Here is a 23,314-nt window from a genome sequence, read left to right on the forward strand (position 1 = left end):
TAAAGCACATTTTTTATGTAAATGGAATATGTTTGCTCTTGTAAGCAATAACCACAGGAAAAGGCAAAATAGGTTTTATAAGCACGGCTGAGAAATCTATAAAAAGAGCTCAGGATCTACTTTAGGTATGATTAAAAACAGATTATTATTAGGTATTATTAAAAAATGGATTTATTCTATTTATTTTATTCCCACAGCCAGATGTGGCAAATGGAGAAGGTAAACAAAGCAGCATTTACTGTGGATTTGTTTGAAGTATTCTAAAACTGCAGAAAAAGAGACATCTGTGTATAAGTAAAAATACAAAAGCATCTGACCGAGCCCAAATATAAATGATTAAGAGATGGTCTCTTTATATTATCCATTTGGTTGACGCATCTAATGCAAATGTGTAAGTGTTTCTCGTGTTGATGAATAAGAATGGAGTGTGCTTATCACTCTCCTCCAGCCTGTTTATACATAAGAATCAACTTTTGGTCTTTTCTTTTTGGAAACACATTTCAGCAACACAGATCACAGGTCAGAACACTTCATACTACTCAGTACCTTGTTGAGACACTGAACTCAGATACTTTTAAAGTTGACCAGAAATCCCTAAAAAGAAAGAAAAATCCCTGTATGTAACTTTAAAGATATAGATAAGTCTTCTCTTCCCTTCCTCCATACATGAAAAAATACAGACTAAACACACTGTGTGACTATTTTAGTTCTAAGACACATTTATGTATTTAGTCAGAATGAGAATTAACATTTGAGAGGAGTATCTGTTGACGCCAACCCTTTTCTACTTAGAAAAGGTTCTTTTACCCCCATTGTTTTGGGTAATATGACCCTTTAACAGTTTATTAATGTGTCTCTCAATTCTACCAAGGAGGCAGACCTGACCTTTCTGACAAACATTCCACCAAAGATTAACTGACAATGCCATTAGGTGTTGGTTTTTGTTTTCATTTTTTTTTAAACTTTTAAGATAATGGTTCAGAATTTTCCAAAGTTAGTAAAACATTCAATTCCTTGATTCAGGAGTTACCTCCTGAATATTAATATTATATTAATATTATTACTAGTAATAATATTGTTATTAATATAATATTAATATATTAATATTATATCTATATATATCAATAATTATATTATTATTACTAGTAATAATATTAATATAATATTAATATAATTATTGATATATTACTATTATTACTAGTAATAATATTAATATTAATTCCAATTCAGGGCTTTAAAGGAAAGGAAACTAGTATCTTGACAGATTGTAGTGAAACTACAGAACACCAAAGACAGAGACGAGATCTTAGAGCAGCCAGGAAAATGAGAGAATTGCAAAGAATTGATAGTTACCCTGAGAACAGACTCCTCAAAAGCCAAGAGCCAAAAGATGGTAAAATATCATCTTCCAAGCACTAGGAAAAAAATAGCTCTCAACCCAAAATTGTTTTTAAGCAAAACTATCTTTCATAAATGAGTTTTTCCAGACAAATACACTTCCCCAACAAAAATGTGCTCATGAAAGGAACTTATAAATGATAAATATCAATGGCAACAGTGATATGAGAAGGAATCCCTGATGCCTGAAAGAAATGGTGAGCAAAGGCAGTAGAAATGAAAGGGGAAAATCTTTTTTTTTTTTTCCTTTAAAGATTTTATTTATTTACTTGACAGACAGAGATCACAAGAAGGCAGAGAGAGAGGGAGATACAGGCTTCCTGCTTCACAGAGAGCCCGATGTGGGGCTCAATCCCAGGACTCTGGGATCATGACCTGAACTGAAGGCAGAGGCTTTAACCCACTGAGCCACCCAGGCGCCCCGAAATGGGAAAATCTTAAAAAAACACAAATTTACTTAAAAAAATATAACTATTACTCCTACTACTATCTAATGTGTGGTGTTAAAAGCAGATTAAGTGGGGCACCTGCGTGGCTCAGTTAAGCATCTGACTTGATTTCAGCTCAGGTCACAATCTCAGGGTCCTGAGACTGAACCCTGTGGGCTCTGTGCTGGGTGTTGAACCTGCCTGAGATTCTCTCTCCCTCTGTTCCTCCCCCCAGCTTTCACGCATGGGCTCCCTCTCAAAAAAAAAAAAAAAAAAAAGTTAAAAGAAATCAAAACGAAAACACTAACAAACAGTAACAAACAAACAACACTAACAAAATGCCACACATCAGTATTTGTGGAATCAGAAACAGAAACATGAAAAGTGTACATAATCAACAGAGAAGAGTATGAGAAATCTTGACTTAAATGAACAAGAAAAAAATGAGAAGAAAATCACAGGGGAGCCTGTGTTGGACTCTTGGACTCTTGGTTTCTACTCCATCTCAACATCTTGACCTCCAGCCCCGGGTTGGGCTCTGCACTCAGTATGTGGTCTGCTGGGGATTTTCTCCCCTCCCTCTACTCCTTTCCCTGCTCATTCTCTCAAGCTTTAAAGTAAATAAATAAAATCTTTAAAAAAAAAATTACTGAAACAAGAAATAGAGAAAATTACAATTTTATTTGAATGTATTCATCAAATACGTGAGCATCTTTGAGATAGATACGACCAAGATTTTAAAAGATAGCACAATTATAATAAATCTAGACTGACATATGTGAAAATATAGATAAAAACAAAAAAGAACAAAGGAGCTAGAACACCTAAAATGACAGGGGAGTGAAAACCCTGAACTGTCCTATAATATAATCAGAGAATTCCAATCAATTGTTTGAAAGGCTTTCTACCAAAGAGTAAAACCACAGTACCTATAGGAGTTCTCCAGGGAGTTCTAAAAACTATCAAGGAATAAATAATTGGAACATAGCAGAAACTCTTCCAGGGGGAAAAAGCCAAAGTGAACAAACAAAAATACTGATTTTATGAGCATAGCAAACTTCGATCTTAAACCACATGGAAACAGTACAAATTAGGTAAATTAAAGGCCGATTCGTCTCATGATCATTTGTTAAACGTTAGCAAGTCAAATCCCGCCTCCTATTTTTCCTAAAACAGTTTGTTTATTCATCTGAGAGAGAGAGCAGGAGCGAGAGAGAAGGAGCGAGAGAGAGGGACAACATGACGGGATGAGGGCTGCTGGCAGGACATCAGGGCTGCTGGCAGAGGGAGAGGCAGAAGCAGAAGCAGACTCCCTGCTGAGCAGGGAGTGGATCCAGGAACTTGATCCTGGGACTCCAAGATTAAGACCTGAGCCGAAAGCAAAAGCTTAATCACAGACTGTGCCACCGAGGTGCCCCAAATCCAGCCACATATTAAAAAAGATAGAATATTTGAAAAAAAAAAAAAGATAAACTATTGTGAAAATGTTACTTATCCAAGGATGCAGTCAGTTTAACATAGAAAATCTATTAATTTAAAGAATTTTAAAGAAATTAAAAAAAAAGATCACAGGATCATCTTAAAAGATGTAAAAAGAGGCCTTTGAAAAGATTCAGTATCAATACCTGGTCTTCTTTTATAAAACCTGGCAAACTAGAGATAGAAGGAAACTTCCTTAACATAAGCAAGAGTATCTACAAAAAACCCCACATCAATTATAAATAGTAAACAAAAACAAAAACAAAACAGTAAAAAATAAAAGCATTCTCTTTTACAAACTCGCAGAGACCAGGATGCTGTACCTGTCAAATACCCAAAAGGAGGGTCTAACCATGGAGGGTCTAACCAGTCCACTAAGATAAGAACACACTGAAAGGTTAAAAGGATTGGAGAGGAAGAAATAGAATTTTTGTTATTCAAATGCTACGTAGGACTGTCCAATCTAAATCTATGTTTGATAGAAAACCCAGGAATCTACAGAAAGTTTATTAACATTTAATAAGCATTTAAGAAGATTGACAAATACCAAGATTTTGATGCAAAATCAAGTATGATTTGTTTGGTGATGTACAAAAATATAACTTGAGAGAAAGTGAATCAGAGGGACTAACTATACAGTAGTAACTAAAAAATATATGTAAGATACCCAGGAACATACCTGACAAGTATAAGCATGACCTTTATGGAAAAAATTACAAAACATTCAATGGACTTTTTTTTAAGGAGTTTTTTTCCCTCTCTCTTTTTTAAAGATTTTATTTGTTTATGACAGAGAGGGACAGCGAGAGAGGGAACACAAGCACGAGGAGCTGGAGAGGGAGAGGCAGGCTCCCCACTGAGCAAAGAGCCTGACACAGGGCTCGATCCCAGCATCCCAGATGATGACCTGAGTTGAAGGCAGACACTTAATGACTGAGCCACCCAGGTGCCCCAAGAATGAAATTAATGGCAAGATATTTCATATTCATGGAAAGATGACTCAAGAGTACAACAAAGGCATTTTCTCCCCAGTTCATATATAGATTTAAATGTAACCCCAAATCTCAGCTGTGTATGTTTGTGTGTTGGGGGTTTTTTGGTCTGTTTTCATTGTATGTGTGTGTGTGTGTGTGTGTGTGTGTGTGTGTGGTGAATTTCACAGGTGCTACATCTACAATTTATCTGAAGGACAAAGATCTAAGTATAGCTCATTCTTTCCTGAGGAATACAGTGGGTTGATATGCCCAGTATTTTTATTTCATTTTATTCATTCATTCATTCATTCATTTATTTAAAGATTTTTTGTATTTATTTGACAGAGAGAGTCACAGCGAGAGGGAACATAAGCAGGGGGAGTGGGAGAGGGAAAAGCAGGCTTCCCACTGAGCAGGGAGCCCAGGTTGGGGCTCGATCCCAGGACCCTGGGATCATGACTTGAGCGGAAGGCAGCTGCTTAATGATGGAGTCACCCAGGTGCCCCTCCCAGTACTGACTTCAAAGCGGCAATAATTTGGTATTAGGACACTGACACAGAAAAAGGGGCCTAGAAACAAACCTAATTCATCACATAAAAAACTGATTTCCGAGTAAGCAGGCATTTCAGACCACTAGGGAGAGAATCAGCTATTTCTTACATAAAATTAGATCTCTATCTCACCCCATACACAAAAGTCAATTCCAGAGAGATTAAGGAATTAAAGATGAAAGATAAAATTTTAAAACTATTAGAAATAGAGGTGGAATCTGTTACGAGCTGAGGGTGGGGAAGAATTTCTTAACCAAGATTCCCGATGCACAAGCAGGAAGAGAAGAGACGGAGGACACTTACTTGATTCAAACGAAGAATGCTACGAAAATGTGAAAAGAGCAGCCACAGATTAAGAGCTTTTAGTAATACAAATAACCAGCAAAATAACTGGATACAGAGTATGTGAAGTCCTCCTACAAAGTAATAGAAAAAGATGATCTGATTGAAAATTAATCCAAAGCCATGCATAGGAGAAGAAAACGAAGGTCAGAAAATACATGAAAAGTGTTCAATTTCCTAAGCAATCATAGAAATACAAACCATACCACAATGAGATTTTAAATTCTGCACCGGCTTGACTGGCCCCTCGCCAGATTCAAGTCTGACAGTATTAAGGATATGGAGAATACAGAGCAAAGGGAACGCTCTTCCCATGATGGCAGGAGTACAAATTAAGATGACCACTTTACATTTTATTTTATTTTTGAGAGAGAGAGAGAGAGAGAGCACGAACTTGCAAGTAGGGGGAGAACAGAGGGGGAGAAGGAATCCCAAGCAGGTTCCACACCCAGTGCACAGCCTGATGTGGGGCTCAATCTCAAGACCCTGACATCATGACTTAAGCTGAAACCAAGAGCCGGTTGCCCAAATGACTGAGCCACCCGGGTGCTCCCAAGATAACCACTTCAAAGACCAGATGTGTTTATCCAGTGAAAGTAAAAACACACATACCTTATGAGCCAACAATTCCACTGCTGGTTACACACATCCTAGAGAAATATTTGCACACGTGTAACCGAGAGACAAGTAAACCATTTCCACGGGGGGACTGTGTGTACTAGCTCAACCACCCACTGTTAGGAGGACAGATCAATGTGGCGAGTCCTATGCTATGGTACCATATATGGGTAAAAGTAACAATATAACCAAGGTAATGTCACGAAAAAAGCAAGTGAAAAAAGAACATCATGATAGGATGCCATTGAAACAATGGTTCAAAAAACAAAAATGAAGCCGTAGTTTATATGGAATGTAAACATGTATGGTACAACAAAACAGAAATGAAAAGGAAGAGATGAGAAATGTCATATTCAGGGTAAGAATCATCTGATGGGGAGGATGTCAAGTACAAGAACCAGAAAGGAGGCTTTAAGGCTATTTGCAATGCTCTCTATCTTTAATCAGGGCCGTGGGGGCATGGCTTATCATCTTTTTAAGGTAGTATTTAATTTCCTGAGAATATAATAGAGAGGGGGACATCCTTTTTTTTTTTTAAGATTTTATTTATTTATTTGACAGAGATCACAAGTAGGCAGAGAGGCAGGCAGAGAGAGAGAGAGAGAGGAGGAAGCGGACTCCCCGCAGAGCAGAGAGCCCGATGTGGGGCTCAATCCCAGGACCCTGGGATCATGACCTGAGCCAAAGGCAGAGGTTTTAACCGACTGAGCCACCCAGGTGTTCCGGGACATCCTTTTTTTAAATATCATTCTATTACATGATAATATACTTAGAGTCAACACCTGCAGAAAATGTCACTATTACTTATCAGTCTTTCATTATAGCATATCCACCAGTACAACAAGAAGACAAACTCTTTCCAATGATGATGAAGTCATATAATCAGTTTTTCCTTCAGCCATGTTACAAGAGCAAATGAAAGCAAAAAACAAAAAACAACAAAAAACAAGAGCAAATCGAATGATCGGATAGTCTACACATAGGAACTCATCAGCCATTTTTAGGTCTTATGTTTGAGTCCTTTATGTTACTCTCTCTCTTCTTCACTAATTATTCCAAAAAAGAAAGTGATCAAACCTGAAAACGACCAGGAATTCTGGAAATAGGTTTGCACAATACGCACAAGGTATCTTTTACATATAGATGTCAATTTCTCTAAAAGATAGTCCAACTTAAAAATCTCATCTTTAGGGGTGCCTGGGTGGCTCAGTGGGTTAAGCCTCTACCTTCCACTCAGGTCATGATCTCAGCCCCATGTCCTGCATGGGGCTCTCTGCTCAGCAGGGAGCCTGCTTCCCCCTCCACACTCTGACTCTCTGTCTACTTGTAATCCCTCTCTCCGTCAAATGAATAAATAAAATCTTTTTTTTTAAAAAATCTCGTCTTTACGTAATAGAATAGCTCTTCAGAAACTGGGCTGTAAAGGACTCTTGCTTAAGACAAAGAATGCAAAGTCTTGGCAGCTGTGAGTCAGGAATCTGGCCACTTGGAGGAGTACCCTTTTTCCCTCAGAGACCACATGCTCAGATGTGGTTACTACGTGTTCCATCACCCCATGCCCTACACAGTGGCCTTGGTGAAGGGGGACCCTACTCCAAACAGTTTCTGAAAAGACTTCTTCAGTTATCTCTACCAGAAACTTCTCAATTTTTTTTTTTTCCCCACTAAGAAATGCACAAAGTTGGGGCACCTGGGTGGCTCAGTGGGTTAAAGCCTCTGCCTTCAGCTCAGGTCATGATCCCAGGGTCCTGGGCTTGAGCCCTACATGGGGCTCTCTGCTCGGCAGGGAGCCTGCTTCCCCCCTTCTCTCTCTGCCTACTTGTGATCTGTCAAGTAAATAAAAAGATAAAAAAAAAAATAAAGAAAGAAAAGAAATGCACAAAGTCACCAAGAGCCATTCTGTGTCTTACTCACTGGAACAGGAGAAACAAACTCTACTTCCCACTTCCCCTCTCCAAAGGCGCAGGTAGCTAGGAGGATAAGACAGAACCACCTAAAACAGTTAAGTCACAAGAATCAGACAGCAAACCGTGGTTACATCCAAAGATTTTGAGCTCCGGTCACACGTTCCCCAGCACTCCCTCACCACGTGATTCATTGACTCCACATTGACTATCACGTGATTCATTGACTCCACATTGACTATCACGTGATTCATTGACTCCACATTGACTATCACGTGATTCATTGACTCCACATTGACTATCACGTGATTCATTGACTCCACATTGACTATCACGTGATTCATTGACTCCACATTGACTATCACGGACTCATTGACTCCACATTGACTATCACGTGGTTCATTGACTCTACGCTTCCACAAAGGAGGTAAATTGTAAGTGTCAACAGGACAATCTTAATTCAAATTTCTCCCAGTTTCCATGTTTGGGGAGAAAAACAAAACCCAAAGGGGCATGAAAGGCTGTAAGAAGCAGGAACACACCGAGTCATTTGGGGCAGAGGTGAGGTAGAGAGAGGGAGGGTTGGTGGGACAGAGCCTGAGCCGCATCAGACCAGAGCCCACGGTTGCTGAATACAGTGAAACTCTCAATGGATTCCTAGAGCTCTGGGCAGGGGAAAGCCCTGCTGCTGCAAACGTGTAATATTTCAATTATTTTTCCAAGACGGCCAGAAAAATGACAGGAAGTTTCAGTCTCCTCTGGGGGAGGGAGAAAGACAATTAGGCAACAGACAGCCTTAATGTTCTGTAACCTGCAGGCAGGCTCCCCTCCAAACAGCTCGTCAGTGTCCAAATCAAACAGATATTCCAGGCAAGAATAAACAGCGTAAATATGCAGATTATATTTTATGGGCGTTAACACAGGATAAAGCAGCTCAGAAGCTCACAGACCAGGAAGCCAACAGAGGCAGGTAGCCAGGACCGGCCACAGAAAAATAAGCTCTCACGATTTGCTGAACTTGAAAGCATCTTTCCGTTTTGTTCCTTTTCATACAGGTCATTGAAAACGCTGAAAGCAAAACAAAACCTGGACATGGCGAGCCACTGACAACTGTTTAAACTAGGACACCCTTCACAGCTAGACAGCACGTGAAAGTACTTGGAATATTGTATATTTGCCTAACCTCTGGTTCCACACTAGACTAAACACTATGGCTCAAAGGAAAACTCCAAGACAAATGTATGTGATCATCTCAAGTATCTAGACCACGGCAAAGCATGCCTCTTCCTGAGGGTAATGTCCCGTAGTTCGGGCGGCATCTGCTATTCTACATGGAGGACCGCTGGGGTTTTCAACAAAGGTTCTTGTACTTTGTAAACCTTTAGGAAACATGCATTGATTTCAGGGGTCTGCAAAGACTTGGAAATATCAGCCCAGCTAGAAGGCATGGAAACTGACTCCTTCTCTGGAGAAGGCTCACCGATTTTATCATATATTCAAAGACATTTGTAATCCAGAAAAGGTGAAGAAACACTGTTAAGAAAAAAATAAACAATCTTATAAAAAAAAAGAGTCCCCTACTGGTGATGTTACAATGAACATTTTTCAGCCAAGGAAACAGCATACATATTTCAGGGAAGTACAAAAAGTTATTTCAAGGGTCAAAATGTTAAGGTGCCCTGTTTTTGTTTTTGTCTTTAACTTGAACTCATAGTTTTTCTTGGGCTCGAGTTTATTAGGAGTTGACTGACCTTTATGAAGATCAAAACATTTTATAGACATATGCTCTTTTAAGAAAAAAGAAACATCATTCAAAGTCCTCTCTTTCATTCTAAAGATGCTGCATTTTATGCCAGATCTTGCCCTTTTATTTTACTAAGACATTTGGCAAAAAGTATGAGACTAGAAACAAATGGTTCATGTTTTATAAAACTAAGGTAGTTAGGAGAAATTTTGAGTACCATTTTAAGGTCTAAGTAAGGACTAGGTTTTTAAATTAATCCTTTTCGTTTCTTCTCGTATTTTCTGGAACCCCAGGCCCTTTGGACAGAGTCAAACTCAAATGCCCTGGCACACTGTACTGGACATGGTTGTACGGGTACCAATGAGACAGCCATTAAACTTCTACTCAAAGAACATGAACTGGTTTTGTAGCAAAAGATGAGTGCCAGGGTATACACTTATTAATGTGTTAAGCTTAAATGAAATATTTAAGGTTGGGCTACCTCCCTTTAGTGGACTTTTGAGCCCCTGGATGAGAGGATGCTGATACCCCTGGTATGTCTGAAATGCCATTTCTGAGGCATGTGGTCAAACGGGCACGAAATATATGGCAGTTCATAAACCTTAGTGCACGTGGGAGCTGTGAAACCTGCCCCCCAGTCTGCTCAGTTTCCCTCTCTCATTTTGAAGGTAGGAGATGAGTAAGGTGATTTGGTACATTTATAGGTCCTCTTTGATGGAGCTCCTAGAGATCAGGGAACAAGACTTACTCATTTCCTATCTTCTAGCATCACGCTCACCACAAGGGAGGTGACCAAAAATGTACGCATGTTCTATGAATAATGCAGTGATTTAGCATGTGAACATCATCACCTGTTCAAATGATTTCTATACTCATTGTGTGCATCCATGGGGGGACCTGTGACATGATCCAGACTCCCTCGACTCGCACAATTCAGCAAGTGGCATATGCCAAAGACTGGCTTTAATTCTGGGCGAATGTGTGATGCTGCGTTGCCTTGTAATAAACAAACTTGTATCATGACTTTCATTCGTAAGGAATGTAGGCTGACTCCAATGGAAGATTAAAATTGGTCCAGTTACGAATTTATTCAAGGATGACTACCGTTCCTTTAAGAAGACAAAAGGGAGAGTTAAATTGTTTAAGGTCCAGGGAATGGAACCAGAAAGCATAAAAGACTGGGAAGAGTTGACTGCCTACATTTTGCCCAGCTCCTGCCAAATACTCCTCCTGGCCTGGTTTGGAGGGAGTAGGGAAGCACAGTGTCAGCCTCCAATCTTCAAGAACGGACACTTTTTTAAATTTGTTTTTGTTTTTTGGTTTGTTTTAAAGCAATGGGCTATTCCTGCAAGTGTCAGTAGAAAGAACTATTAGCAGAGAGTCACTAGAACATAAATAATTGACAGTTAATTAAGCCCATCATCTCCTTTCCTAAAGAGAGGGTTTAGTTGTTTTTTTCAAATCTTGTATCTTTTTTATTTATTTATTTTTTTAAGTAATCCTTACATCCACCATGGGGCTCAGATTCAGGACCCTGAGATCAAGAGCTGGATGCTTGACCCACAGGGCCAGCCAGGTGCCCCCAGGGTTTAGTTTCTACAAAGACAACAGCAACACTTGTTTAAGACACAAAAATTTCTTTTAAACCATCACTGAGGCAGTTTCCTAGTCTTTCTTGACAACATATTCTCAACCTTCTCTAGCCAATTTTAACATTTAACTTTATATTTTTTGCTATGATTTTTAGACCCTTCCTGTTTTTGTTTTTTGGGTTTTTTGTTTTGTTTTTTGGTAGGACTAGGACGAAACTTGGGAAACCTCTTCTCAAATAGTTTCATTGTTAAGTTTGATCTCTTCTCCCTTGGCCTACTTAAACTGTTTCTTCAACATCCTTCTTACAACATATTTCCTAGATATTTGGTTATTTTCCCATTTCTCTTTAGGAAGATCCTACTTAAATATTTTCAAGCACATTCCATTGAACCAAGAATAGAGTACACATACACATCCTGAAAATTCCTCTCTTAAAACTGTATTCTTTCCAAATCAGTGGCATAAGGACCATAAGCAAAACTTAAAATGTGGGAATAAAGATGAATATTTTGTTTGTGAAACTCCAATTGTGCTATCTAACTCAACAGCCAAAAAAAAAAAAAAAAAAAAAAAAAAAAAAGCAGAGGTGGCATTTTTATTTTTAAAATTGTTGTAATGGTTGTCTTTTTTTTTTTTTTGCTTCCGTCATTAAAGAAAAAAAATTGTGTTCATCCTTAATCCCTGCAGAACATTAAACAAAGAGGCAACCTTAGTGTGTTCTTGGTTTCCATCTTTCTAAGAGGTGCTCACTGATTAGGTGAAAGAATGTAAGAGAATCCTACCAAAAAACCTAGGTCCTTGTCCTCATTCTGCCACTGGAGAGTTCAACGACCTTGGGCAAGAGCTTTCTATATCCACATCAATTTCCTCATTCATAAAGTGGGGTAACTATATCTGCCCTCCCTTCTTCACTCAGTAGTGGCAAAGGATCAAGCAAAGCAAAACCCACTGGAAAGCTCAGGACTGAGACACTGTATGACATCACCTTTAATTACTCATTGTTGATAGAATAGCTTAACAAGACCACTAAAAAAAATCCAAGATAGAAACAACAACACAGCATTATTCACAATAGCCAAGAGATCAGAAGCAACCCAAAGGGCTATTGACCGATGAATGGATAAAGAAAATACAGCATATTTGTGGATGGAACTAGAGGGTATTATGCTTAGTGAAATAAGTCAGAGAAAGACAATTTTCATATGATCTCCCTGGTAGGAGGAAGTTGAGAGGCAACATGGGGAGCTTGGGGGTCAGGAGAAGAATAAATGAAACAAGATGGGATCGGGAGGGAGACAAACCATAAGAGACTCTTAATGTCACCAAACAAACTGAGGGAGGGCAGGGGGAGAGGGGTAGGGAGGGGGTGGTGGGGTTATGGACATTGGGGAAGGTATGTGCTATGAAGTGTGTAAACTTGGCAATTCACAGACCTGTTCCCCTGGGGCTAATAATACATTATATGTTAATAGAAAATACAGTATATTTATAGAACTGAATCTTATTCAGTCTTAAAAAAAAAAAAAAAAAAAAAAAAAAGCAAATTCTGGCACCTGCTTAGACATGAACTTTGAGGATATCATGCTGAGTAAAGTAAGCCAGTCAGCAAAGGACAAATACTGTATGATTCCATTCATCTGAGGTACCTAGAGTAGCCAAAATCATGAAAAGTAAAATGGTGGTTGTCAAGGGCTGGGGGAGGGAGGATAAGGAGCTGCTGTCTGTTGTCCAAGAAGTATAGAAATCTCATTTTTGCAAGATGAAAAAGTTCTAGAGATCTGTTACGCAACGATGGGAACACAGTTAACACTACTGCACTGTACTCATCAAAACGGTGAAGAAGGTAAAAACAAAAGAAAAAAAACTTTCATGTGGTTAGTTCACAGAAATTGGAACTAAGTAGGATTTAAACAAAATTAAACCGAAAGGACAGCCTTTGTGGGAGCCCTGGGTTAGCAATCAATCCTGCCAACCTTAGAATGCATGTGGCAGGTTAGCAAAGGTTGTGCTCCAAGGAGACATTCACATAACAATGGGGGCATCAGTAATCCCACCAGCCCCCCTGTGTCTTCCAGCCCTTCCCCTCCCCCCAACCAGAACTGAGGGTCACCTGGTCAGGACCCTCGAAGCACCACCTGGCCATGCTGCTGCTCGTTTAACACTTACCACATGAGGGTGCTCAGCCAGTGACACACACATCGGGCATCATCACTAGACCCTGGGTTTCTTGAGGGAGAAACCACATCTAACACATCTTTGATTTCCTTTCTTCTAGCTCCCAGCTCAACAGCATAATCACCCATCAAATGTTCACTAATGGAATAAATTCTACTGTTTCCCAGTTTCTGTCATCTTTCATTTAGCTGTTGGGGGCCCAACTCAAGAGTGGAGCAGGAGGATGACAACTTTAAGCAGCCTGGAAAGGTCTTTCTGTGTTCCCCCATTCAAATCGGGCAAAGAAAAAGGAGAAAAATCATGTATTTATAGCTGTGTTTATAATGATACAACAAAGATGTTCAGTTACAGCTCTCAAAGGAAAAAGAAAAAAAAAAAAAGCTTGAGCTGCAAAGTTTATAATAATCCTTCCCAATCCATTTATGGCTCTGAAATAGCCAGAAGTCTGTATTATGTTAACAGTCCTTATAAGGGTTCTTGCACAAGAGGGTAGTTTTAAATGTGGGCAAATTTCAGCCCTCTAGAACCTGTGAAGAAAACCATAAACCACTCAAAGAGTACTGAATTAGATAATCAGGCGCTCTTTAAAACCTATAACCCTTAGCCATACTCCTAGGTACACTGTCAAGATAAATATAACCATAATGATATAGAAGGCAATATGTAATTTTATTCCTAAAATACTCAGGTGTTAGAAGATGTGAGCAGAGCACAGGGGCAGGTTAGCTCGCTCTTGATGAAGGTAGGAATCCGTCCAGTGAGATGAAGCACAGAGAACACCTTTACTCTGAAGGGGCTCAAAGTCCAGTTCGGGAGACAGGACGTGGGCCCCGGTCACAGGCTGGAGGGGATGCCACCTGACCTGATGCGGCGAGCTGCTGTAAAGGTCCCGTGATCGAGGACATGCCCGTGACTCCCCATGCAGGGCTGCTGAAGCCACTGGACCTACAGATTGGCCACACAGCACTTACCACTAAGTTAGAAAGGAGTCATTTGAATACGACAGCCGCCAAATAGTATACAGTGTTCACTAAAGAGAAATGGAAAGAGTGGTTTCTTAACTTTTCATACAGACTCCCCAGCGGACGCTGAACTGGAGGGCGGGAGCTATGGGTACCAGTGGTTCCAAACGGGAACCCTGCGTTTGACACATACCACGTATCAGCTCACACAACAATCACTACTGCAACCACAACCTCACAGGCAGCTCGCCGAAAGGTCAGGCAACCCGTCCATGGCAGAGACGGAATCGGAGTCCGGGCAGCCCCGAGCTGGGAGGCCGTGACACAGACCGCAAGACTGGAGGCTCCAGAAATACTCCCTATCTGACCCCTTACAGAAGAAAATTGCCAACCCTCCGTCTAACTTAGGAGGATGAAGTTAACCTTGACAGAGGTCGGAACACGCAGAGAAGAAAGGGTTTCAAAGAAAAAGTGGAGAGCTCAATTTTAAATGGTGTGGTGGAGGGGGAGGGCGCAGAACTGATCAGGAGGCCAGAGAGAAGAGGACGTGACATCATTAACACCAGGGAGAGAGGTTGGGGCAGAGCTGCAGATGGAAAGCAGGAGCTGTAGGAAGTGCAAGACAGGAAGGGGAAAGACAGCAGTGGTTTAAAAGTCCTTGTGGAGCGGCACCTGGGGGGCTCAAGTGAAACATACACGGGAGTCCCAGTGCGTCAGATGAATGGAGGGAGCCGCCTTGACTGATTCTAGAAGGAATGCACAGAACACAACCTGCCGGGGCCCCCCTCTGCCTCTGCAGCAGCTCCTGAGGAACCCAACGGTTTGAAAGCCAATGGCATGCCTAACGCCATGAAAGCCACAGGGTCGAGGTCCGAGCACGGAGCACATGGCTGGATGGACTTCCATGAATGCAGCAGCGAAAGAGACGGAAAAGGAGCCAGAGGAGAAGCAGCAACAGGCTTGTGTTGTAGGCAGAAAGGGGACTTGGTAGGGAAGAAGAACGAGGGGAGGCTTACAGAGAAGTCAAGGGAACACTTGATGAAACGTCGGTTGGCTTCATGAGGTCATGAGAGAGGTTAGTCACTATCAGTAGAGAGACCGAAAGGAGTTTCAGAGAGCTGGGGAAGAAATGAGAACTGGAAATGGGGACGAAACCTGCTCTGCGGAAGGTTGGCACTAACAGGAAGGGCAAGACGGGAAGGAAGACAGGTGCTTCTGTTAGAAGGTAAGGAGGTAGCTCTTTTTCCAGAAGGGGAAGGGAGAAAAAGATGGGAGACTCTGCAGAAAAAGGCTGCAACCAGTCACCAGCCGAATCCAGGTCCTGGGGTCATCCCCTTGCACAGAGTCTCCGGCCTTAGCCATGTGGTGTGCTGTCACCAACGAGGCCTCAGCAAACAGGACACAGAAAGGATGCGAGTATTTCCCAGTGGGGCTTGCGCTCACTCACTCGGTGTGCTTGTAGCCCTTAAACCAGCAGGAGAAGGAGCCAACCGGCCTGCGGAGGCCTGAGAAACCCACACTAGAGGAGGAAAAGGAACCCCGCAAGCTCAGAGATGCCAACCTCCACACCTGCAGGAGGCCATCCCAGAACACCTGGTCACCAGGCAACCTGCCAACAGGCCAGCGATGCACAGAAGAGAACTGGGACCAGAGGAAAAATGGTGGGGGCTTTAAGGTGACAAGATTTGCTCTGTGGCTAAAGCTAGCGGAGAGAACAAAGAAGGACTTTTTCGGATATCAAAGACAGTCCAGGCCCCCATCCAATGCTGTATGTACTTCATGGTCATAACCGCTCAAAAGTATTTCAAAATGCTCTGAAGATACAGAGCTTTGCATTTCTACTTTCCAAGTGTCTGTTGAACAGAGATCCTGCAACAGATGTTGTCGTTACTGTTGTTACTGTTAACTGTCACCTACCAAGTATGATGAGCAGGATTAAAAGCACCAGTGTTCAGGGTTATACCTCCCCAGTCACATGCATGAGTTTTTGTTTTCTTACAGGTAGGAAAAAAAGGCAATCTAAGCTAATGTGTATTTAAATTAACCCAAGCTACTGGAGATCTGACCTTTTAGCCAGTCTCCTACTTCTATTTGGAAGGTAATTGCTAGGAGCCAACGAGAGCTGACCATTTTTCCATGCAAAAACTGAAAGGCAGCATTGAGATTAATGATGGGAAAAGGAGTTTAGCCTAAAATATCGTCCTAAGAAGGTCTACCATGTGTCTTCTATGATGAGCACTTTCTGCTAGGTTTTTACCCATGAAACATGGTGTTTTCCTATAAGCAGCTTTCTCATTTAATACCTGCCATATGTTTTCTGGATTCTAATAGTCTCTCTGATAGGTTTGAGAAAGTATGTAATACAGGCATATACATACGCTTTGTCCTTACCTCCCAGAGAAGTTACCCACTCAGACACGCTTCTAAAAACATGTTTAACATTTTGGGAATTAAAAGGTCATCTTCAGGCTGAAGGTGAATACCCATATTCATGTTTTTTTTTTTTTTTCTTTCTTCTGAAAAGACTGGTTCAGGGAGGATTTCTAATTGGGTCAGATTCTCCCACTGTCTAAGGCTTTTATGGATGAAGACAATAGGAGAAACACATTTTCTTTTATATACAATATGTTTACTGATGACTATGGGGGAATAAAACATGGTCAAATGAACATATGCTTCTTCCTAAAAATATATTTTTTTTTGAGAAAGTATAAACCCACAGACAAAAAGAACAGGAAATGAGAGGAGAGTCGACAAAAATGTAGACTATAGAAAGTGACAGTGGCAGTTAACAAAGTAGAAAGCGTGAGAACACCAAGTACCGAGAGGCTGGAGACTTGAGTCTGAGAACATGAACCAGACAAAAGGGAAGACGTCCCCCTCCAGTCCACCTATAAAAGATGAGCAGCCAAGAAGCTTTGCTATTGCACTTAGAACTTCCAGTGGGCTTTATACGTATTTAAGAGCAAGACCCTGTAGACTGCCAAAAAGCACATCTCTGAAGACAGTCTCCAGTATGTAAACATAAGACCAAATTTTAAAAGTTTGAAGAAGTACAGAAAAATCAAAATGAATAGCTCATGGGATGTAAGAGAAAATAGTACAGCAATGGAATAAGAACAGTGAAGCTACAAAAGAGGAGAGAAGAAAGCTCTTGGGAATCAGAAATTGTCAAATCTAAACATTTCAATGGGTGGGTTTGAAGGTAAAAATGGAGAGAGACTAGACAGTAAAACAGAGAGACAGAAAAGAATCCAAAGAAAGCTCTCATCAAACTAGAAAATCCAGAAAAGAAGAATATACACTGGGGAAAATGATCAAAATAAAAATCGGTCCCTTTCCAGAAGTGAAGTGACTGGCCCTTTATAATGAATGTTCATATGAAAAGCCGGGCACGATAAATGAGAGATGCACCAAGGCAAAATTTTAAAATACCAAAAGCAGAGCAGTCCTTGACATACTGCAGAAAATTAAAAAACAAAACCCTCAAAACCCCAATGACGTTGGTCAGCATATCAACAATGCTGGAAGGCAGAAACACCAAAATCACATTTTTTTAAGTTCCAAAGAAGAATCGCCATCATACCTGAATATTGTTACTAGCCAAACTAGGAATTAAATGTGAGGCTAGAATTAAGATATTTGCAAGTTGGCATGATCTCCAAAAAAACAAAAGCAAAAACAAAAACAAAAACAAAAAAACAAAACAAAAAAAACAAACAACTTTCTCTAGAAGTTTCCATGTTTTCTTGCTGCCAGCCATTTCCTATGTTGGCATTCGCTTACATTACTTATTAGGCCACTGGCCACTTTTCTATTTTTCAACCGAACTCTTGTGTCCATTCTGCAACGGCTTTCTGTTCCCGCCAGTAGGGGGCAGTCTTCCCACCCTGACGCTCCTGACTCCCCTACAGTATTTCTACTCTACAAGCAAGATCTAAGGCCAAGACTTTTCTCCCCAAACAAACAGGAGAAGCTTTCTGCAGTCTGCTTATTTCTTTTCTGTGGCTCCTGCCTTGTAGCCTGTGTACTCACCAACGGTGCCTAATACAATTTCCCCACCAAGGTGCTATGCACCAATGAGAGAACAGTCAATTTAAAATTTCACGTTAATCCATTCTACTAAGAAGACTGCACTGAGCCTACTTCAAGTCTGTGCCAATCCCTTCCACATTCGGACTTCCTAACTCAGAGTCTCTGCACCTCGAGCAGAAGGCCATCAGTTCTGGGGAGTAAGAGTGAAAAGAAAAAAGTTCCTCTTTCAATTAACCAAAAAAAAAAAAAAAAAAGAAAGAAAAAGAAAAAGATGGTCCGATGACCCAGCAATTTCACTCCTAGATATATACGAATGAGAAATGGAAACATATGTTCATGCAAAAACTTGTACTCGAATGTTCATCACAGCATTATTCACAATAGCTCAAAGTGGAAACAAACCAGATGTCCACAGAACGATAACGGATAAATATATACATACAATGGAATATTACTGGGCAAAAAACAGGACCGAGGTACTGACATATACTGTAGCAGGGTGAACTCGGAAAACATCCCTAAATGAAGGTAGCCAGTCGCAACAGACCACCTACTGCACGATTCCATTTATATGTGAGATCTACAGAGACAGAAAGTTGGAGAGTGGCTAGGACTAGGGGGCTTGGGAAAAAGGCGCTCAGGTGCTAGCTCAGAACACGGGATTTCTTTAAGGGGCAATGAAAATGTTCCAAAGTTGATCGTAATGATGGTTGCACACCTCTGTGAATATTCCCCAAGCCACCAAATTGTATATTTCAAACGCGTGAATGAATTACACCCCAATAAAGAGGCCTTTCAAAAAAGATCACTGTGGGAGTAAATTAAGTCCATGTATTACTTGTCTGGAAGGCAAAAAAAAAAAAAATCAAAGAGCACCAGCTTAAATAAGGCAAGATTTGCAGAGAACGGCAAAATCAGGTCAGCTGATTTTTCTTTGTCTGAAAATTAATACATAATTTGTTCACCGTAGAGTTTCCCAGTTGAAGGGAAACCATCATGAAAAGTACTGGCTTTTACTGGAATCACGGAGCGCCTGGTTAGAGAACCTTTTGCAGGTCACTGAATTTCCAAAGGCAACATCTCTAGCTGTACTCCTCGCCCCATCGCCTTCTGTCACAGACCCGTTCTTGAGGGCAATGAACGGGTCAGGTCGTTCTCACTTAAAGAGGGCCAGGATCTGAAAAGGCTGCTGCGGTTTATTCCAGGCTCTTTCCCAGGGATCTCACCGCACGTGATGGGCGGGGGCAGGGAGATGCAGCGCCCACTGAGCGAGTCTGCCTGCCGGGGGGATGCTATCCATAAGGATTACAACAGAAGTGTGGGAAACTTTCGATTCTTCCAAGATGGTCGTGCGAAGTGTTTTCAACTCTCTAAAATTAAACGATGAATTCATGTATTTTTAAACTTTAAAAGCTTCCTTTCAAAATAGGGCCCACAAAGTCGTACTGACAGAAAGGCCTGGTGGGAGGGGAAGGGAGAAAATAAGCTAATGAGGGGCACCTGGTGGCGGATTCCGTCAGAAGGGCCTGGGACTCTTGATCTCAGGGTCGTGAGTTCAAGCCTCACGCTGCATGCGGAGATTACTTAAGAATAAATTTTTTTTTTTTTAATTTAAAGATTATACTTATTCATTTGACAGAGAGAGAGAGAGAGAGAGAGAGAGAGAGCACAAGTAGGCAGAGCAGCAGGCAGAGGGAGAGTGAGAAGCAGGATCCCCGAAGAACAGGGAGCCCGAGGCTCTCCTATCCCCGGGCCCTGGGATCATGACCTGAGCCGAAGCAGAGGTTTAACAACTGAGCCATCCAGGCACTCCAAGAATAAAATCTTTAAAAATAAAAATAAAAATAAAAATAAGCTAATGAAAAAGCCATCTCCAACCCCTTTTTTGCATTTCTTCTTCAGAGGTCCTGGAATTAATAAACCAGTCCTACCAAGCCAGGAGTTTCACATAAAGCACACTTAAATCCTAGTCCTTCCATGGTCTTTCAGAATATATTCAAATTGTCACCTATCGAAGTGTAACTCATTTGAATACATCAAAGGTTTAAGACAGGGACCTAATGGGGCACCTGGGTGGGGCAGTTGTTTAAGTGTCCCACTCTTGGTTTCAACCTAGGTCAGGATCTCTGGGTCATGAGATCGAGCCCTGTGTCCAGCTCCTCCTTAAGCCCTGAGTCTGCTTAAGACTCTTTCTGCCTTCCCCTCCGTACCCCCTGCTCCTGCTCTCTCTAAAATAGATAAATCTTTAAAAACAAAAACCCCAAAACCCCAAAACCCTAATTTTAAGGAAGAAAAATGGATGTCAATAAACCATTTTCATTAAACAGAAAACGTTTTGATTGTTTTGCCTTGGTTTTTAAATTATCTTCGTTTTTCTTTCATCTTCTAAGTTATTTGTAATGATAAACTTTTTAGTTTGTATGACAAGTAACATGAACCTGGTTTGATTTGGGAAACAGGATTTTGGTCCATGCTGGTTAAAAGATATTTAAAATTTCTACACAGTTGGGTCATTTTAACTGAGGACTTACAACACACGGTCATGGACAAAAACTCCCCAACCAGATAACTAAAAACTTTGAAAACCAAACCTATAAGACAGTGGGTTGTACGATCATGTGATACGAATCTGAGAAACTGGTTAATTTTGGTATATGAAAATCACATGAATAAATTAGTGCAAATAAAACACTTATTTCTGGAACACAGACTGTTATTTTTTTTTCCCCAGACTCTTCTTTGCACCCCGATACAAAATACAAGGATTCAGATTCTCAATCTCGACATATATTAGCTACACTGCAAACATGTGGCAATGAACTTCACTAGGCACACCTCTGTTGTTTTTCTCCATTAATTTTATATTTTTTTAATTGTGTAAAAACGTTTCACAAGCGATCTATCCTTTTAACATATGAAGTGCTACATACAGTTGTGCTAAGTCTAGGCACCACGTTGTACAACAGATCTCTCGAATTTATTCGTCTTGCATAACTGCAACTTTCTGTTGATTAGCAACTCGCCACTTCCTCCTCCTCCTCCTCTTCCTCCTCTTCCTAGCCCCTGGCAACCACCGTGCCACTCTGCTTCTAGGAGTGTGCCTGCTTTAGATGCCTCCTCTAAGTGGAATCACACGGGGTTCATCCCTCTGTGATTGGCTTATTTCATGGAGCATTATGTCCTCCAGCTACATCCTCAGTGTCTCCCCAAAACGTTTTAAATGGGGGACACCTGGGAGAGATTAGTTGCTGGCAACCGGGCCACACCTAGCTTTATCAGCTCCCCGCTCCTGCTGTTTACGACTTGTCTTGCAGTCAAGATGGTGTCAGATCTGGAAATGACTGCCCTGCCCGCATGAGGTGAGAACACTGTTTTGATGTATGGAAAGACTGCTTTTTTAAAAGTCAAGGCCTCCTGGCTGTTCCTCCGCAAACTACTTTGGCAGCTGTGCTAGAGGCCATGAATATTACATAAGGGCCGTCCATGCATTCCAGCCAGAATCTCCAAGTCACAATTCCCATAGCAACACACAGAGATTTTACTCATCTCGGAAGAAGCAACCAGCAAGAGTGTCTAATGCCACCCCTGATTTTTTTTTAAGCAAGATCAACACAGTACTTCTTCTTTTTCCAAAGCTATATATATATATATATATATATATATATATATATATATATATATATATTTTTTTTTTTTTTTTCCCAAAAGAAAACCAACCACCATGCGAAATGGGTTCATTTCCAAGCTACCCAGATCCCAAGGGTATCCCCAAGACCCCGTAAACTTGAACGACAATCTATGCTTTTAGAAAAAGCTGCCATTCGAATGACTGCATGGGAAAAAGAATTCACATCGTTATAATTAGTGAAACGAACCCACTGTCTTGGTTAATACTGTACTTACAGATCTTATCTCTGATTTCCAGTCCCTCTTCCATAGATACACACTTCATTTTAAGAACAGGTTCCAAGGGAAGGAACACTTTTAACTGATAAAATCTTTTATGGCTTATTTTTGAAAAGCATTACGCAACCTATTTTTTCAGTATAAGAAAATACTACTATAGAACATCTATGGAGTAAAATTTGGGGGAGAGACTGTTCAAGCCTATGAAAATACACATCGTCTTGAAGAAAGTTGTTTTTCTGGGCAGAGGAATGGTTTACTGGAAAAATGAAGTGAAATCGTTCTGTTACCAGAAGCAGATTTTTCCCCTTTGTTTATCTGGGCATCCTTTTCTGTGTGTCTAAATAAAATATCCACCTACAGAAACGAGTTGGTTGGATTATAAAACGAGATAAAAGCCAGGACCACTCTTATCTATCACCCTGCCTTTTTCTATCAAGGAAATCAAACACACTCCCTTTCTTGCACTTGTTTAAAATCAGACAATGACACACTGTAAGAGTCCAAACATATGCTTTAAAGGAAACTTCCACAGGTGGCCCATCTCAGACCCGGCACGACTGGCAAAGAAAGACCTTGGCAGGAGAGAAATGGTTTTACCTTTGCTTTTTCCAGCTGGGCCTGGGCCTGTCGCTCTGCTTCTCTGCGCACTGCCTCCCGATCTTCCTCCAAAGAAACATCTGAATCGGATGGACGGCTGGTGTAGGAGTCTGCCGAACCCTTGAGAGAAAAATTTGCATTTTAAAACAGATCCCATCTATGATGTTTGCATTGGAAAAGTCTCATTGACACAGCAGTTAGCTTCCTCGACTCTGCTATAAATTCCTGAAAAGAGGAGAAAATAATCCATTTTGTGGCGAGCCATCTAGAAACATCATGCTCTCCTTTGCAGACCATTCCCTGGGATAGTTGCGCCTACCAAGTTACCATTCCTTCCCCAGGCTGAGGGTTCCAAGGACTATGCTTTCTGGAAGCCTGAACAAGTTCCTTTAGAATTAAACCGGCTCCGTGGTGCAGTGCCCAGCTGAAGGGCATAGAGGGGTTTCAAGGGTGGCTTCAAGAAGAGACGACAGGCTAAATCAAGGATTTACATCGGGGAAGAAGATAACGACTAACTAAAATCATAAAAGAAAGCCTGACGAGTTATAAACTTCAATTCTCTGCCGCGACTCCCCTTTTAACATTAAGCATCCTTCGGTACCTTT

The 23,314-nt window shown here is 41.0% G+C and overlaps 1 protein-coding gene across 10 annotated transcripts in view; it reads right to left on the reverse strand.

Annotated features, from left to right (window-relative positions):
- CACNB2 (calcium voltage-gated channel auxiliary subunit beta 2) overlaps positions 1-23,314 on the reverse strand; it is a 380,480-nt gene that overhangs the window by 98,566 nt on the left and 258,600 nt on the right. For all 10 annotated transcript variants that reach the window (XM_059184005.1, XM_059184000.1, XM_059184002.1 and 7 more), the window contains one exon: positions 22,710-22,829. In XM_059184005.1, the coding sequence (XP_059039988.1) occupies positions 22,710-22,829 (120 nt within the window). The remainder of the gene's footprint in view (positions 1-22,709; positions 22,830-23,314) is intronic.

The sequence above is a fragment of the Mustela lutreola genome, chromosome 8, assembly GCF_030435805.1.
Source record: "Mustela lutreola isolate mMusLut2 chromosome 8, mMusLut2.pri, whole genome shotgun sequence".
NCBI lineage: Eukaryota > Metazoa > Chordata > Mammalia > Carnivora > Mustelidae > Mustela > Mustela lutreola.